Source organism: Cydia splendana, chromosome 4 (assembly GCF_910591565.1).
Source record: "Cydia splendana chromosome 4, ilCydSple1.2, whole genome shotgun sequence".
NCBI lineage: Eukaryota > Metazoa > Arthropoda > Insecta > Lepidoptera > Tortricidae > Cydia > Cydia splendana.
This window is the reverse complement of record NC_085963.1, coordinates 8,504,479-8,523,817: the sequence shown is the minus strand read 5'-3', so window position 1 is coordinate 8,523,817 and position 19,339 is coordinate 8,504,479. Positions and strand designations below refer to the sequence as shown.

The 19,339-nt window shown below is 37.5% G+C and overlaps 2 protein-coding genes across 2 annotated transcripts; one reads left to right on the top strand and one right to left on the bottom strand.

Annotated features, from left to right (window-relative positions):
• Positions 1-1,201: 1,201 nt before the first annotated feature.
• Positions 1,202-10,128, top strand: LOC134789683 (uncharacterized). Its single transcript, XM_063760280.1, has 11 exons — positions 1,202-1,217; positions 2,259-2,411; positions 4,773-4,884; positions 5,190-5,333; positions 6,450-6,505; positions 6,859-6,948; positions 7,041-7,132; positions 8,140-8,425; positions 8,827-9,020; positions 9,431-9,490; positions 9,958-10,128. Exons 1-11 carry the CDS (start codon positions 1,202-1,204, stop codon positions 10,120-10,122), a joined length of 1,368 nt encoding a protein of 455 aa, XP_063616350.1. The 3' UTR covers positions 10,123-10,128.
• A 1,632-nt stretch (positions 10,129-11,760) lies between these two features.
• LOC134789830 (uncharacterized) lies at positions 11,761-18,352 on the bottom strand. Its single transcript, XM_063760489.1, has 3 exons — positions 18,271-18,352; positions 17,438-17,581; positions 11,761-12,826 (listed from the first exon to the last, which is right to left on the bottom strand). The coding sequence occupies exons 1-3, from the start codon at positions 18,274-18,276 to the stop codon at positions 11,810-11,812; spliced, it is 1,167 nt and encodes a 388-aa protein (XP_063616559.1). The 5' UTR covers positions 18,277-18,352; the 3' UTR covers positions 11,761-11,809.
• Between the last annotated feature and the right edge of the window lie 987 nt (positions 18,353-19,339).

Below are 19,339 nucleotides of genomic sequence, written 5' to 3'. Positions count from 1 at the left end.
CAGGGTCTGATGATGGAGCTGATGATGATAGACAGGTACCCGTCGCCACCTTCGCGCTCCATCATCAGACCCTGAGTACTACCTTGTGTCAAAGATCTTGTTGAGATGAATAAAACGTGCCTAAACACGAAGTGGTTTAGTTGCATGGTTGATTGGTACCGGTGACCACCTTCCGGCTCCAACATCAGACCCTGAGTACTATCTTGTGTCAAAGATCTTGTTGAAACGAATAAAACGAGCCTAAACACGAAGTGGTTTAGTTGCATGGTTGATTGGTACCGGTGACCACCTTCCAGCTCCATCATCAGACTCTGAGTATCACCTAGTGTCAAAGATCTTGTTGAGACGAATCAAACTAGCCCAAACACGAAGTTGTTTAGTTACATGATAGACTGGTACCCGTGGCCACCTTCCAGCTCCATCATCAGACCCTGTGTATCTTCAGTGTCAAAGATCTTGTTGAGACGAATCAAACGAGCCTAATCATGTTACTACATGGTTGATTGGTATCCGTGACCACCTTAATCATCATCAGATCCTCAGTACCAGTTCGTTTTTAAACCCTCGTTGATACAAACTTTACAACCTATAGGTACCAAATGCAATGACGAAACATGTAAATAAGCGAGTAGGTACCTATAATTTCTTTCGAGTAATATACCTTCATAAGTACGAGTGTGGGGCTATTCATAAATTACGTCGTTTCAAATGGGAGGAGTGGGGGGGGGGGGTCTGGACATCGGATGATGGTAACATGACGTAGGAGGAAACAGATTCATCCGAAGCTTGATTTTTGGATGATTTGAGGGGTGGGGAAGGTCAAAAATCGTCAAAAATAGATGACGTAATTTATGAACAGCCCCTATGTACATTTGCACTGCATTTAGTATTTTCGTACTTACCAAATAACAGTTTTAGCACTTTAAAAGTTAAGTACAGTTAGTGTTGTTATGGTTGATTTCAATATGCTTCGCGAAGGATCAAGAATGTTTAATCCATCATTGTAGTGCGAGTGTGGTAGAAGGGATCGGCATACTGAGCTCGCACGGCCTGCCGCAGCGCGTAAAATACCTAAACTCGCTCAACGCCGAAATGTAATAGCGCTCTTAATATCCAGTACATAGTTTCCAGTGCCTTACTAAACAAAACAGGGCGTAAAAGCCGGCCAAGTGCGAGTCGGACTCGCACCATTACGCAAAAAATGGCAAAAAAATCACGTATGTTGTATGGGAGCCCCACTTAAATATTTAATTTATTTTGCTTTTAGTATTTGTTGTTATAGCGGCAACAGAAATACCTACATCATCTGTAAAAATTTCAAGTGTAGTAGCTAATGTGTAGCTATCACGGTTCATGAGATACAGCCTGGTGACAGACAGACAGACAGACGAACAGACAGACGGACAAACAAACAGACGGACAGAGGAGTCTTACTAATAGGGTCCCGTTTTTACCCTTTGGGTACGGAACCCTAAAAATGTTAAATAATACAGCAGAACGTGTTTTCATAAACAGTTAAATTAGTAAATATAAATAAATACGAATGTTTTTACTTTTTGAGCAGTGTTTAAATTATTTATGTTTGTATATTAGTTCTGTTAATTACCTATTATATGCTTATAGAAAACTATATGCACGTCCATAATCTTTCTGAATTTGTATGCACATGAATTCCAGAATCAAAGACAGCAAAACTACGGAGCATTGTTTTTCATTCTTCGCGAAGTAACAGTACCATTATGGCGCAATCTCAAGTGTCATAACATTGGTAACATCACGAACAGATGAATTCTTTCCTGCCTTTACAATCAGAAGAGGATTACCTGTTTATTGTGTAACTTGTCTCGGAGTCGAATGGAGTTTCGTATCTACAAATTTTTCATCATTTTAAGTAAGTACCTACAAGATTTAGGTAGAATTACTTGCATATTATATGAAACTGAATAAATATACTTAGTTTAACTTAGGTAAGTACTTATAGTTCGTTTTATTAGCATTAGAAAAAGACTACGCGATCTTGACGTGTCTTTTAATTGAAAATTAGCTTTTTAAAACTCAGTCACTATTACTTATGAAAGCAAAAGCATGTAAATAATCGTATATGATTCAGTGTTACATATTTGCCGTGACTTATTTTTCAAAAGTGTTTTTCAGTATAAAGACACGTCGAGATTGTTTATCTTTTATCTAATGCTAAAAAAACGAACTATAGTAAAACTTAGTTTTGGTTAGTGACATCTGATGAATATTTTAGTAAGTGCATTGTTTTTCTGTTTCAGTAAACGTGAACATATCCATTTGCATGATAAGGGACTTGTCTATTTGTCAAGATGACTTTACGTTGAAGCCACCCGACGGTCTTCTGAAAGAAAATACTTTCTCATGGCTAGGTTACCTGCAGTACGTTCACGGTGAGATTATCTAATACCTTTAAACGAGCAATTCTTGTAGGTATATTAATTAATTTATTTATTTATATATATTTCGGGGATCTCGGAAACGGCTCTAACGATTTCGATGAAATGTGGTATCTATATAGGGGTTTTCGAGGCCGAAAAATCGATCTAGCTAGGTCTTATCTCTGGGAAAACGCGCATTTTTGAGTTATTAAATGTTTTCCGAGCAAAGCTCGGTCTCCCAGATATTTAAAATGTCATACATATTTTATTGTACAGTCACCACACGGGATTGTTATGCCATTTAGGGTTCTTGCTAAATTGGAAATTCTATAGCGTAAGTATTGAACAACCAATTTAGCTAGGACCCTAAATTGCGCAACAATCGCGGAGCGTGATGGTACTTATGATTAACCCGTTCGCGTCTTTCCTATAGACATCGCAAAGTTAAGAGAATCAAAAGCAAATTTGTAAGCCGCACCCTTACAGACTAGATACTTGTTTTCAGTATTTGGGTGAATCAACTTTTATGTGTTCAACATCACACGCAGAGTCCCTGGTCGATAATACAAATGTATATAAGACTATGAGTTTTTTTAGTATTCCGTTATGTTTCTATTCATATTGTCTAACATTTTATTACAAAACATTTCATTTTGTTTTACAATTTACCCGTTTTTTATTGGTTGTCCAAAAGACCAAAAGTTTGTTTTCCATAGTAGGACAGATTGTCCCCTTGCTACAGTGCACCATAAAACTTTGTATCATGAAAAAATACTGTTGCGGAATTGATATTTAAACACATAATCATTTTTATGGATAAGTATCATCAATAAAACATACCGATTTGTTATGTTTGCATATTTTGTCCCTTGAATTATCTTCGCCATGCAGGTCAACTGGACAACCATAAATTAGTTATGAAATCTAAATATAGATAACGTAGCAAGACTTGACGACACGTTCAAATTTCTGGTAAGCAGATAGGCCTACCCGCCATTTTGATTACACGAAACTCGCGGCGTCAGTCGGTCGAGTACTGTTGGAGAGTGTGGGTGGCTTTATTATATGTCCATCGGACCACTGGCACAAATACATAAATAATTAACATATTATAATAAATTGTATTGTACCAAATACTATTTTACATATATTTTACCGTAAGGGTGAAATAAACTCAAAAAATCTTTAGTATTTATTATATGGCTCAAAGTTTTAGATAAGTCCCTCAGACAACTAGTCACTTGGACTACGGAAGTGGTTGTCCGTAGGATATTTTAGTTGTCCCTTGGACAAAAACAATGTGATAAGAATTTTTATAGGGTCTGAAACAAATTCAATAAAGTATCAGAAAACACTAACATACATATGTATGTTAGTGCTTTCTGATATTTTATTACATTTGTTTCATTTAGTACCCTCTTTAAGATTTATTATTAATATTTCCATTGGACAACCAGATATGTCTATGGGGCAACTAAGTTGTCCCTAAATTGAAAAACACATATCATATTTTTTTCTTTTTAAATTCAAGAGCAGTTGATAATTTTTTGAAGATACAATAACACAATATAAAACAAAGTAGCAGGAGCAATTTTCTTACATTACTGTAACTATTTCGCGTTTTAATTAAAAAGTTCCGTTTATGTAAAATAAGAGTTGCCCAGGGGACTATTTTTAGGGAAAAATTGTGAAATTTCGTGAGTATATGCCATATATAAAGATAAAAAAATATACTGCATTGTTTAATTAATGTAAGTAAAATAATTGTTTAAACAATAATTGATGTCTAGTTTGTTTAAAAATACTTTTGGATAGTGGTCCAGGGGACAAGGGCAGATTTGGGCTGATGAATTTTTTTCGTCATATTCACTAAATTCTTAAAGAAACAGCTCTGCTTTATACATAATCAAAATCATAAACAAGACAAAATTATCTTTTAAATAAAATAAATAAATATGGACAATAAATAACAAAAAAAAAATCCGTAATTTCATCATTGGACATTTAAAAGTTGATTGACCCATTTAAGTCTCAAATAAGATTAACGTGATATATATAATATACCCAAATCGTTAACTTTTATTTTTTTCCACAGAAGTGACCTTTTTCTGAAATGTGTTCTCTGCAGAGATCGTTACCGTGCAACTGTCCGTTCGTTGACTGGCTACTTTCATTAGATTTTTAATGATGTGGAATATGATAACGACCATAGGCCCGTTTCTCAAAGGCTTAAGTAGGTAACTTGTAATACAAGAGGAAGTCCCTTTCTAACAAAAGCTGTCAAAAAGTGACATCCGCTTGTATTAAGTACAAGTTACAGGCTTTTGAGAAACGGGCCCCATATCGTATGATTCAAACATTGTTTGTTGGCAGTAATGACGGGTTTATTAAACCCAAGCAAGGCGCCTCGGATCGTGTTGATACATCGGCAATTCGTCGTGGGCACCGCGGCAGACTTTTTTCGCTTGCCAAAGAACTACAAAATGTAAGTTTGCAACAAAGTAGTACTCTATAAAAAGTAGGTACACACTCAAGGCATGTTTTATTAACTCTAGTAGGTACCGTAAAAGTATAAAACTTTGCCCTTTAACATAACTTTGCCCACCGCGTCACAGTAGGTACAGTAAAAGCGAAATAACTTAAATGTAGTTACAGATACACTTTATGAAGAAAGTGAAGACTACTAGACTACCAATAGTTAGGTACCTACAGACCAATAATTATAGACAGTTTCTATCATTATTATAGTTACCTACAATTTACAGGTAATTAAGTATAATTAATGTTTAGAGGTAACGTCGTGTTCGGCGACTACGAGCGTGACGAGAAAGACTGCCAGATGACGCTGATGCAGCTGAAAATGGGCGAGAAGTGCCCGCGAGCCTACCTCGAGGTCCCGGTCAGCGAAGTTACGGCACACCCGGAGTTCTCCAGGTGAGGCGGTTTTCACATGTAATGCGGATTCGCAACATCCGCACGCCTCTCCTGGGCTATATTAAAGTGCCTTTTGTTGTGGAGTATTCTTTCACCTCAGCAGGTCTAACAAGGGTGCTTTGATGCTTAAAACAGTAAGCAAATTTAGATTTTGCTCACTGCGTGAGACAAAGCATTTGAAAGTGCAGTGTAAGTGATATCAGTTGGAATAGATATGGATATGGGTATGGGTGAATGAGAGAATGTGTGTAGGTATACTTAGGTGTATTGGTGAATGGGTGTATGTGTTTTCTTAGTACCTATTTTGTTCTTACTGCTGAAGTGAAAAGTGCCACACGCGATCAAAGTTTTTAATTTGAACACTGCATGCCATGCGGCAAGCTGAAGACAGGGCGCTATGGCGCTCTTTAGGGGAGGGCTATGTCCAGCAGTGGACTACTATAGCCTGATGATGATGATGATGATGATGATGATGATGATGATGATGATGATGCCTTAGAGTCCCTCAGGACGCTCACGATTCTAAATGTAAGTTTATTATTTCTATATTATTTCGCTGGAAATTTTTTCGATTTATTTTTATCTTTTATTGTGATAACTAAATTTTGTTTCCATAATATCTTTAGATATCATATACACTACGGGGAAAAGTTGTACTTAAGTATATGCAATTATGCAACACGAGATCGAAGTTATTTACATCTCGTGGTTTTGATTTCCTTGCTACGCTCAAGATTCTTAATTAGATTCACAGTCATAGCGAGTTCATTTTCCGACCGATCATCGAAAAATTGTCTGTGGTTATATCTTTAAAATATACCCTTTGTCTTTTTGTATGTAATAAAACATGAACTTGTTTACAAAATAAAATTCCTAAACTACAATGTAATTTATTTGAATATGCAATATTTATTTATTTAATTTATTGTGTCCCACTGCTAGGCAAAGGCTTCCCCCCTCTTCCTCCTTTCATCTCGGTTTTATATAACCGGGATATGCAATATAAATCTAGAAATCCTGATCACTTGGCCTACATTCCCGGAGTTTTATAGGCCAAACTTTCAAAGCTAGCTGCATCTTCTCTTAAATATATATATTTTTATTATTTATTTTTAGATTTGGAGTCGGAAATAGTATGGCCGTCGGTAAACTCATCCGCCCTGTGCAATCAGGTAAATTAAAACCTCTTAATTCAAATATTCCGGTTCGGTCATTAGCTTACAGCATTTAATAACCGGAGTCGCCTTTGAGAGCTTACCCCTCTGCCGTTAAGTAAGTGTAAGTTGTGTCTACCTTGCACAACTTGTGTGCAAACTTTTGTATGGACTGACGTTTATCTGACATGGCTATTTGTACGTTACGTACAAATCATGTACAAATAACCATACATTTGACGTACCCCTCCCCCGTAAAATCAGCAGACTTTTTTGTACAGAAAATGACAGCCATGGCATCTCCAGTTACTAAATACTCAAAGATCATTACGCATAGTTGTATGTAATTAAATGTAAAATATTCTTTACAGAATACTCTATCCCAATTTGCCTGCCGTCATACGCTGAACGTCAGAGAAAACGCGGAAACAAAATCGTAATGTTAATCGATTATATCAGCAGTGAGTTATAAAATTTACAAATAACTACTTAATTGTATGAACAATATTATCAAAAAATAAAAAGGCCATTACATTACACATGTAATTTACAGCTGTACCGAGAGACTTTGACCAAGAGAGAATGGGAAAGAAAACTTTGAAATTATACACACACAAAGAATGTCGCCGACATCGAAAGAAAGCGGTAAAATAAAGTTTAAAGTTCTTAAAGTTTTTTTTAAATTATTAATTTCTTAAGTACGTACTCATATTATATGTATACTTGGTCTGTCATCATCTCACTACAGACTAAAAGCTTCCATTTATGAAGATTGACTACATTTTCTGGCTAAGTTTTCACCGACTTAGCAGTCACAACATACCTACATAGTAATACGCGAGCCGGCGGTGCTAAATGTGCATCGTAGAGACCTAAATTGGAATCGAAATATTAGATAATAAGAAGAAAAAACGGTTACACAATGTTTTCTTTTTTAGCGAGCCCGAAAGCGTCTACAGATTTATTAAAATTTTGGGTGATTGGTGGAGGGAAAAAATCGTTAAGTAGATTGTGGATTTGGTCATATTTGTCCAAGTTAATGCTATATTTTTTCTATAACTTAATCTAACAATTATTTGTATGCATTTCCTTAATCTGACGATTATAAGTTCGATGCCCGATATTAACTTGTTGTTACCGTCAGATTAAGAAAATGCGTACAAATAATTGACATATTTAGTAATAGCACAATTATAGCATTTATTTGGACTTGGGCCAAATCCACAATTTGCTTAACGATTTGTTGAACCCCCACCAATCAACGGCTCTACATGGAATGGACGGCTAAAAGTGATTAAGTTAGACTTTACGAGGTAGAAAGATATCACTCATATTTTAATCTGACGCGCTCGAGTAACTACAAAAATCCACTCTTGGACTCCCTGACTATAGTTATCCGATACAGGGGAGTTATCCGATACCTACTATAAACTTTTATTTTATATAACACATACTCTCTACATATAGGTAGGTATAAATAACCAGTAGGGCTAAGATGGTCGCCTTTTTATCATCTATCACCATGCCTGTCATGCGACCATGATACCACTGCAGCAGTGGGAACCGAGATCTGTATGAACTTTTCATATTGGTTTATGTATTGAACATGTTGACATGAAAAGCTTTCATAATATGGTCTAATCTGTTTATAGAATTTAGGTAGCGAAGGCGCAACGCACGTCCTATGCACATCAGGGTGCGGCGTGCGGCCTGGTGCGCCCATCGCCTCGCACAGCCCCGACGGCGAGTTCGAACTCATAGGGCTCTCCGCGGGCTACGCGCCCTGCACCCGCCGCGGCATGCGCCAACGGCTCAACGACGACCCGCCCATCTACATCGACGTGTTCCCTTACGTCACCTGGATTGTAAATATTTTAGCAGCGCACGTCATACCGAAACCGTATCCGAGCAATTTTAAACTAGTCGATGGAAGATCAGGTTAGTCCATAATTATACTTACCTACCTACTTATTTGTGCTGCTGATGAGTATTTGTAATAAGTTTTCTGTAAATAATGCATTCTGATAGATAGATACCTACACTTCTATTTTTTTTAAACTCGTTATCCTATCCGCTCGCCGTGAGCAAAAATATTCTAATGATAAAATATGACTAGAGTTAGACCAAAAAAGTCTGCAGCGATTTTCATAGCCCACGCAGTGGAAGTATATTTTAAACGTCAAACTTCTATGAAATTATGACGTATAAAGAACAGTTGGTCTTAACGTTTACTTGCTTCTACTAATCCTGCCAAGTACCTATTTATTAACTACGCAGGTTTCCTATAACCGGTCATTGAAAAAAATGTGACAAACATTATATTTTCTGACTATTTAAAGGTCTGAGCGTGCACAAAAGCGGCTACCTCCGGAAAAGAAGAGAACAGCAGAAGGGTTGGCGCGCCCGTACCTACCTGCACGGCAATTTCTGCTTTAAGTCGAAGAGGGTTCAGGAGCGCCAAGCTCACTTTTTCTATTCAGAAAAGTTTGCCGTGCACGCTGATCCACCAGCCAAGCTACATGTATTGATGAAAGTATGAACAACATTTTTAATGTTTGTTTATTTTTATCGTTTTGTCAAATTTGTGAACAAAACATGCCAAATTTTTACGTAGGTCCACTGCGCAGCAACGTGTCTTGGGAGTTGCAGGAACCCCCAGACGGGCCATATTTTCACGAAAATGTGTGACTGCAACAGTGTGGCCTGCAACATCAGCCAGCACTTGGGGCCAGACTATGCAATATTTTTTATTATGGCCCGGACATATTGACACTTTATTTTGTGTAGTCATACATTTTTAGGGTCGCGGCCATATTGCCGGAACAATTGCTTAGTTCCCATAAATTACTGCGACCTCAATGAATAAGATATGAAAAAGTAATGTTAAATAATTATACTAAACTGCAATCTTATTTTCTAAAATAAAGTTGTCTTGTTCTGCAGCTTTCAGCAGGAGTTGAAACAACAATCCTGTGCGCCCGAATGCAGTTCCCGAACCGGCAGGTACAAAAATTATAATGAATCTATTATATGTATTAGTTTGTAGATAGGTTATATAAATTTTAGGCTTACAAATTTTTATTTTTTTTAAACAGATCGTCTTTATCTGTTTTGACAAAATTTAAGTGAATATACGTCCAGGAAAGTCTACCTACTTATAACAATAAGGATAGGTGTTTTCAATTTCAATCAATATAAATATGTCTCAATCAATATCAATAGAAAATCATCATACTTAAATATTCCTTCCAACTTTTAAAGGCTTGTAAGGTGGCCAGTCCATCCTCCTGTGTCGTGTCCTTAAACTCAATATGAATTAAGAAACTCAGTATGAATTAAGTCAGTGAATATACTGTGAAGAAAAATTTTTTTTTACCTAAGTAGCTACCTATATACTTTGTACATTAATTCTCCATAGAAAGGAAGTATTTCGTAGTAATGTTTAGGTATTCATTATTATCATTCGGCAGGTCGAGCCCATGATAACAGGCATAGGAGGCTACAACATGACCCTCGAGTTCACCACGGACTGGTTCCCCTACGTGTTCTTCTTCACACTCGGTCTCACGGGCAAGAACACCACTAGAGCCAACTTGAAGGAATGGATCCTTGAGCGACATCCGGGAGCGTGGTGAATAAGGGTGCAAACTGAGTGGACGCTCGACTTGCGGTGACCAGTAGGGGCGTCTATGTTAAAAAACAAATGCAAACAGATGCGAATAGCTTACTCCTCAGTACACGCTGTTCAAATTCCTTTTACGCTTGACACGCTGCTGGTTAGTCGCCAGTCACCACTGATGAACACAAAGTAGATAGCTCTACGAGTAAAGTACTACTGAGTAAGATAATTTTATAACAGATGCAACATTTTACAAATGGTTTTTGACTGTCGTTAATAGTCGCTGTCGATGAACTTTGCACTGTCAAAATATGTAAATGAACCTATATTTTTAGGGTTCCTTAGAAAAATAATTATTTACGATACAAGTGCGAAAAGTAGGAAATTCGTAACGAATGGCGATAAGTTACCTAAAACAAGACCGAAGGGAGTTTTAAATCGACACGAGTTGCGAATTACCTATTCGCACGTGTATCGTAACTTGCGACATAGGCACGGAAAGTGCTCATTCCCTCACTAGTGCAGGAAAGTAGCACTATACGTACTGTAAAGGTAAAAAGGAACTCTTATGTTACGACTCTCTTTCCGTGGTAAAACTTCAAAGCGTAGTAATATAATCAGTGGGATATACTCATAGGTATATCAGTTGAAAGAGCTCAGTTATACATTCCAAAAGTCAATTGTATTTTTTTACAGTAAAAGAAGATATTTATGCCGAAAAATGTTAAAGTACGAGTTTAAAAGCAGCTTTACTTGCTTTTTATTTGAGACATGTAATACTTAAAGGGTCTAACCCCCTTATTCATAAACGTCTACTAAAGTTAACAAGCCGATAATAATCGTTTGTCCCTTTCCATCATACCAATACGCCGGAAAGGGAAAAACGATTATTATCGGCTTGTCAACTTTAGTAGACGTTTATGAATAAGGGGGTAAGAAGATAAACCGGTGAGAATTGAGTTCTACGGGCTCAGCCACTGTTTAATAGTATCTTGCAACAGAATTGCAAAAGTACCTATAATATAATTTGTTGTTCCTTTTTGTCATAATTGTACTTGAATATGAAGCAATGACAACGGTTTCAATGTATAAAAACTCCATAATCGTAAAGTTAAAAGACAGACAACTATGTATTAGCACGACCGGAATATATAAATAAGCAAGGAAAGGGGGGGTAAGACTATCACTTGTATGGAGTCCCCATACAGTTAGTTTTATCCCACCTTACCTTTTGTTTCATGATAATGCGGGTCTAATTACCATTTTACGTGATGACATTAATACATGTTATTTTTACCATAGTGAATTCAAGGAACTGCTTACCGTAATATAATACAGCACTGACATTTAAAGTCCCACGCCTTTTTATAACAATGCGTCATAAAAGTATGATATGGTTAAACGCCTACCTACATTTACCTTACGATAAGTCACTTTACTTGAGCTTAATCTATCATCACTCTTACGTAAATAGCATCAGGCCATATGTGTACGACAACTGAAAGCCTACACGAGATGTGACATGGATATGGTTATGAATGAAAGAAGATGGCAAATATTGGGTAAAGGCTTTCATACCTATTTATTTATTAATGTGTGAGTTAAAACATGATGCCATTTCTGTAGATATGGGATATAAATTATAAGGAAAATGTTTTTTGGTGAATATCGTTTTTTATTTACAAAATAATTATACCTTAAACTTACGCGGATTCAACAGATATCGTGTCTTCATCGTTCAAGCCTTTGTCTGTATTGTCAACGCCAGGGAAAGTAGCCGGTGGCGAAGGCGAAGGAGCTGGTGACGGGGTGAAAGGCGGGAATTGGGGAAAACCTGGCGCAGAACCTTGTGGGAATTGAGGAATTTGTGGGAATGAAGGTCCCTGTTCAGAGCCCTCTTGAGGGAATTGCGGAATTTGTGGGAATGATGGCTGGCCAGATCCCTGCGGGAATTGAGGTATTTGGGGGAATGATGGCTGGCCAGCTGATCCCTGAGGGAATTGGGGTATTTGGGGGAATGAAGGTCCCTGTTCAGAACCTTGAGGAAATTGAGGGATTTGGGGAAATGATGGTCCCTGCTCAGATCCTTGAGGGAACTGAGGGATTTGGGGGAATGAAGGTCCCTGCTCAGATTCTTGAGGGAACTGAGGGATTTGGGGGAATGAAGGTCCCTGCTCAGAACCCTGTGGGTTTTGTGGGAAAGAAGGTCCTTCAGATCCCTGAGGGATTTGTGGTAATGAAGGTTGTTCTGATCCTTGGGGGACCTGGGGTATCGCCGGGAAATCTTGTAAAGTTTGAGGGTAGCTCGGAAAACTGCTAGCAGGGGGAAACTGGGGTGCGGAAGGTTTATTGTCCTTTTGTTGATCCTGGTTTGGGAAATCTACTGAATCTACGACGGCTGTGTCAGAATCTCCGGTCTGCTGACCCGGGGTTGTGGGTGTTGGTTGCTGTGTAGGGAAGATGGGAGTAGTCTCAGGCTGCGTTGGAAAAGCAGGAGCTACTGGCTGCAGGCTCGGGTAGCTGGGTGCTGCTACTACTGTGGGAATGGAAGCAACTGGAGCGATAGAAGCTACTCCAGGGTAAAACGGAAAGGATGCAAAGGAAGAGAAGTACGTTGAGCCACCGGGGATCGCGTAATGAGTGTATTGGGGAGCAACAGAGCTGAATTGAGGCAACTGGTATGTTATTTGCGGACGCAGGACGCGGTACGAGGTCGGCAACTGTTGACAAAAACAAAATAAAATTGACAAAGACAGGAGTTTGATACAAAATATCTAATAACTAAATTTATAAAAATCCGATCAGGGTCCAACAGATACAGCACTGCACTTAAGGCTAGTTCATAAACTAACGAATGTCAGTTCATGCGTTCAATCATAACTGCAAGACTGCTGAAGCGATTTTAATCAATGTACATATAATTAGATTCGTCTTTGTTTCTGTCTCTTCTCTTTATATTTATTTGATAATTAATACAAAATTATATTATTATTGACCGAAGCGAAGCGAAGGTCTACGTTTTGACTCGGGCATTTTGCTTTCGTATGTCCGGATGTTCTCCTCTACAGGTCGCAATTCTTAACCAATTCTCGTGAAATTTTGTGACCGAATTTTATGACTAAATAAAATTTTTTTGTCAATCCGGTTTTTGGAAATTTTTAAAAATGGCGGAGTAATGGTGGTGATACCTGGCGCCTAAACAAATAGTCGTATCGATATCATAAGAGTTTTTTCTTTTTGAGACATGTTTACAGAGTTAATAGCAAAAAATGCAGAAAAAAATTATTGCTGGTTTAGGCGGTATTTAGATATTTAGTTTTGTATTTCCGGATGTTCTCCTCTACAGGTCGCAATTCTTAACCGATTCTCATGAAATTTTTTGACCAGATTCTATGACTAAATAAAATATTTTTGTCAATCCGGTTTATGGAAATTTTTAAAAATGGCGGAGTCGTGATACCTGTCGCCTAAACAAATAGTCGTATCGATATCATAAGAGTTTTTTCTTTTTGATGTATGTTTATAGATTAAATGGCCAAAAATTCAGAAAATTTGTATCGCTGGTTTCGGCGGTATTTTGATATTTAGTTTTTACTTGAGAATGAGTAGCTAAATTTCGTCAGCTTTAGTAACAACTATCATGGCGCATTTTGCAAACGTTCGCTTTTTTTGTTTGCATAGGGAGGTCCCTGGTTCCATCCCCAGTAATTGTATGCTGCTACTTAACTTTTTGTATTTTTTTATACTTAAATTTCGTATCAATTGTTGTTTTTTATTTTATTTTTTTATTTTGAAAAAATGAAAAAAATCGTATTTAAATCAAGCGCGGGCTAAGCGTATTCGTTTATTTTTTGCAAGAGATGATGGCTTTTTGCGCTTTAAAGAAAATTTGATTTCTGAATATACGGCGTCATACCTTTGGCCTATGCTCGTCTAGATGGCGACACCATTTTATATTTAACAATTTTTACTCATATCAGTAAAAGAACATGGGTCAAAATCATATGGCGTTCTAAAAATAAAAAAAAAACATTTATCCATACATATATACATTTTTTTCATATTTTTTTTTCATTTTCATTTTAATCCTGTATCGAAAGATGGCAGTAAATTTACTGTGACTATAAAATTTAGTATGACAATAACCCTAGACTACATATAGGGACCGTGCGCGTTGGAGGGTCTGCCATCTTGTGGCCTGAATCGGAAACATGTACATTGCCAAAACAAGTTCTACCATCTACCGTTCTTGTAGGTACGTTTCCTTATGCATAGTAGGTTCTGTCATCTTGTGGGCTACATCGGAAGCATAAACGTCACATTTACGCCTCACGCCAAAAATCTGACGGCTCCTATGCTACTCTCTATAGTTCACGCACGCCCACTATAGGGACCGTGCGCGTTGGAGGGCCTGTCATCTTGTGGCCTGAATCGGAAACATATGTGCACATGTATATTTCCAAAGCAAGTGCTACCATCTACCGTTCTCGTAAGTACGTTTCCTTGTGCATAGTAGGTTCTGCCATCTCGTGGGCTACATCGGAATCATAAACTACACATCTACGCTTCGCGCCAAAGATCTGACGGCTCCTGTGCTGCCCCCTATAGTTCATGCACGTCCCCTATACACTTTATTCTCTTTAGATTAGATATTTAAATTCTTACTCGAGAATAAGTAACCAAATTTCGTCAGCTCATCTAAATGCTATCAATGCTATCATAGCGCAGTTGGAAAGACGCTTACAAGCAAGGATATGGGATAGGTACCCGGTTCGAACCCCAGTAAATGCAACTTTTTTTATTTATTTTTTGCACTTAAACATCGTATTGCTGATTGATCAAGCGAGCGCGAAGCGCGAGGTAAGCGTATTCGTTTGAGTTTTTGTTTGAACATTTTTTTAGCGGTTTAAATTCAAGGGCATGGCTGTTCCAGGAGTCAATTTCCACTTACGTTAGGGGCTATTCATAAATTACGTCATTTCAAATTAGGGGGCGGGGGTCTGGACGTCGGATGATGGTAGCATGACGTAGGAGGAAACAGGGTCACATGAAGCATGATTTTTGGATGATTTTAGGGGGGGGGGGTCAAAAATCGTCAAAAATAGATGACGTAATTTATGGACAGCCCCTTAGCATGGGTGGTCACCATCCATAAATCGCAGGGGTTAACATTGCCTAGGGTAGTGGTCGACCTTGGGATCAGGGAACTAGCTGTAGGTTGCTCGTACGTTGCGCTTTCCCGGGCTCAAAGTCTAACTAACATTATCCTAGAGCCTTTTAATTTGGATCGCCTCGCTAAAATGGCCCATAATTTCCGCAAATAATTTTTTCTTCGACGCAATTACTCCGTTCTCATTTTTTCCCAGTGGAATTTCTTCGCTTTATTTAATTTTTCGTGGACATTTTTTCATAAACTAAATTTTCCCTTTCTCAATTTATTCCCTTTTCTTTTTGATCCCAGTAGTTAAAATAACCAGTAGGCTTTTTTTTCACTAACTAAATATTCTCTATCTCCATATTTTCTCTTTTTTTTAATGCTAGTGGTAAAAATAACCAGGTTTTTTTCAAATAGGTAGGTTAGGGTTATTTTTTTTGATGACCCTAAAAACGAAACTGCTCCCAGAGATAGGTAGGTTAGGGTTATTTTTTTTTGATGGCCCTAAAAACGAAAGTGCTCCCAGAGATAGGTAGGTTAGGGTTTTTTTTTTTTGATGACCCTAAAAACGAATCTGCTCCCAGATATAGGTAGGTTAGAGTTATTGGCTGACAGCGTTTGGTTTTTTACTTGTAGTTTTTTAGATTATGTTTTAATTTTAGTGTTTTTGATATTTGTTGTATGTGAAATACCTACAAGAAACAAATATAATTACTACACTATTAACATACAGTAACAAGAAAATATTATCCTAGATATTTAAAAGAACAAAAACTATACGGAAAAGATTAATTTAAAAATATTAAAAATAGGCGATTGCGGAAGAAAACCATTGGGAAAATATGGGAACGGAGTAATAAAATTGCTACCGAGAATGAATGATTTCGGGAAATTATGGGCAACGCAAAATATGAGAACGGAGTAATTGCGTCGAAGAAAAAATGTTTTTCGGAAATTATGGGCCACACTCGACCGAGAAAAGTCTGCAGAGATTTTGACACTGGCACAAATAACATTGGCACTGCGTGTGCTGTCAAAATCTCTGCAGACTTTTCTTGGTCTAACTCTATCCACTTTTCTATATGTTAGTATGGCGACGTGGATACTTAAGGGGCATCGACCGTACATTGACATCGGGATGATATTTTTATCATGTTATTTAGTAGTCATCGTGCGTCTCGCTTGCGCCAATACATATACGGACAAGAACGAGTGAAATGCACGATAACTAAATGACATCAGTTAGATGTCTTTCTGATATCAGTGTAAGTTTGAATTGGCCTGTTAGCCAAAAATTGTTTCGTATGTCCATATGTTCTACTCTACAGGTCGCATATCTAAACAAATTCCCGGATTTTGTAAGCAATTGATAGTGATAACCGATAATGATCTTTCGCGTGTGAAGCCTAACAATCGGTATTAGAAAAGGTCACCTCACTATACCGCGGCAAGGACTGACAGATGAGCATCGCCGCAATGGCGGCGTCGTAGGTCAAGCTTCCCAAGTTATGTCTGTTTTATTGTATTAAATCCTTTATTTGATGATGATTGGTGTTTTAGTTTAACAATAGTTAAGTTTTTATGGTCAAATTAGATTCTCTAAATTCTTCTAAACAACGGAACCATACATTTATTCAGTTTTAAGCTCTGCTCGCGAGGTCTACAGCTCACAGAGCCACTAGTATATTTTATACCTAGTGTTTATCCAACCTAGTGGCTATTACAACCAGGTCAAGCACACTCGACTTCCTAGATTACTAGAAATCTGTAAGTACCTATCACATATGTTGTAACACCTTATTTGCATAATTAATTGATCATGAAAAGACTAAATCTATCGAATGGCTCCTCCTCGTCTTAAGAAGTGCTTTCCTGTATGTATTCTAAAAAGCCGGATTTCCACTTTTGGCAACCTATTAAGCGACTGCACAGACTGCGACTGCGAGATCTAACAGTTATCTTTTAATCCCCCTCATTGTCAAATTAGAATTACCAATTCCTTATGCCGGGGCCACACTAACGGGAAACGCCGCGATAATTGACACTTTTCATGCGGCCACACTGGGATTATCGCGATAATCAACGGCGTTTCCCGGCGTTTCCCGTTGGTGAGGTTTTATTTTTCTAATGCCGGGGGGCATTAGAAAAATAAAACCTTAGTTCATTGATAACTTACAGCATTGATGTATTGCGTAGTAGAATATCCAAAGGATTTAGTTTGAGCTGGTATGATGGTCTTGAAGAGGGTTGAAGCGACCGGCAGCGCCGCACCCGCCGCTGCCGCTCCCAGCAACGCGCATATCACCGTTACACCTAGGACCTATTTACATGCAAAAACTGACTTTAACACATTGTGATTTTATTTTATTTTATAGGGAGATGTACGTTAATGGGAGTGGTTCAATTTTATGATAATATAATTAATATCATAACAAAGTTATTTCAAATGAAAAAAGAAGTAAATATATATTTCAAATGAATGAATACTTATGAGTTTAAGTTTTATTGTTTAGTTATTTAATTAGGTATGTTAATTGTTATTTCCTTTTTCAATACTATTAATTTAGTTTTATTCATACGTATATTTAGTTCACAAGTCATTTATTTGTCTTTTTATTGTCTTACTGAAATAAAATATTTTCAATAAAGTTTTTTTCACATATGAGTTACTACATATTTAATATTATCAGAGCGTGATATCGCCAATCTTCTTCAAGGACGAAATATCAGAAGATCTGACATGTTTCTTTTACATTAGACTTTAAAAAACGAGCATATAAGCTCCATGTCACACACTGTCATTAAAATAAATCGAATTGAGCCCTAGTCAACAATCTTTATAATACGTAATATGTAAACGTAAATAAAAGATTAATAAAAACACATTGTCAATTTCATGATATTTCATCATATCACACCAAGTACCACTGATTGAACAGATCATATTAAACAGCCACCGTGAATCACTAGTCACACTGTATTCGACCGGTCCTACCAAGGCTTCCGTACCTTCATTTCGGAGACACTAGAGAGGCGTCACACAGTAATACGCGAGCAAATCTTGTGACGAGTCCTTATATACTGAGTACCTGACACCCCGCCTTTACGTTACAAAGAAAGTAACTAGATGGGCCTCCAGTGGACTAGCTTAGAGCTACGAAAAATTGCAGGAACCTTACTGAATTTATGAGGTCCAGCTTTTATTGCGTTTTCGCTTGAAATATACCTACATCTTTGCGTGTTATTGATAGTCTGGCAATAATAAAATCATTGTTGATTTGTACAAAATAAATATTAGGTACATGTCAAAAGGTAAAAGTAGCTACCTAAACTTAAAACTAATTACTTAAAGTAAGCAACAAGGCAAGAAGAGCAACTAGTTAGGCCAGGGAGTAAAAAATGAATGAGTAGGTAGTTTTAAATACAGTTAGAGTTAGACCAAGAAAAGTCTGCAGCGGATTTGATAGCCCACGCAGTGCAAGTGTCATTTATACGTCATAATTTCATAGAAGTTTGACGTTTAAAATAACACGTGCACTGCGTGGGCTATCAAATCCGCTGCAGACTTTTCATGGACTGACTCTAGCTACTTTTTTATATCGACTTATAATTTGACATAGGTACCTAATATTTATTTTACTATGTTAAAAAAGCTGCAGAACCAATGAGCGAAGTCTATCTAAATCTATCTACGACGGCTCCTATTTTACCGCGGTAGCAATTGTCACCCGACAGTGACAATTCGCCGTACATTGCTGACCCAACAAGTAAATATTGACGCTAAGTGCCGTTGTTACTTATCGACCCAGAAATGGTCAGAAAATTGCCAGTGTCAGGTGTCAATTGACACTGTGGTGAAATAGGCAAGAGGGGCCGAGCTGAGGTGCCTGAGATGACAAACTTTGATAGAAAACAATAACTTATGGAAATAGTCACGTGACGTTTCGTAGCATCTGTCATCCCGATACCTACATTTTACCTAATATAGTTCGGTAAATAGTTATTTTACCTTTAACGAAATCGTCTAGATCCAGAATAGTCGGCCAAGTTACTGATTATTAAATATAACGCACCTTTA

What these genes read in the sequence shown, in the direction of transcription:
- LOC134789830 (XM_063760489.1), bottom strand. An exon ending in CTACGCAATACATCAATGCT is followed by an intron (nt 12,827 to 17,437) that starts GTAAGTTATCAA and finishes TTTTGTCAACAG; the next exon opens with TTGCCGACCTCGTACCGCGT.
- LOC134789683 (XM_063760280.1), top strand. An exon ending in CATCCGCCCTGTGCAATCAG is followed by an intron (nt 6,506 to 6,858) that starts GTAAATTAAAAC and finishes TATTCTTTACAG; the next exon opens with AATACTCTATCCCAATTTGC. An exon ending in ACTAGTCGATGGAAGATCAG is followed by an intron (nt 8,426 to 8,826) that starts GTTAGTCCATAA and finishes GACTATTTAAAG; the next exon opens with GTCTGAGCGTGCACAAAAGC.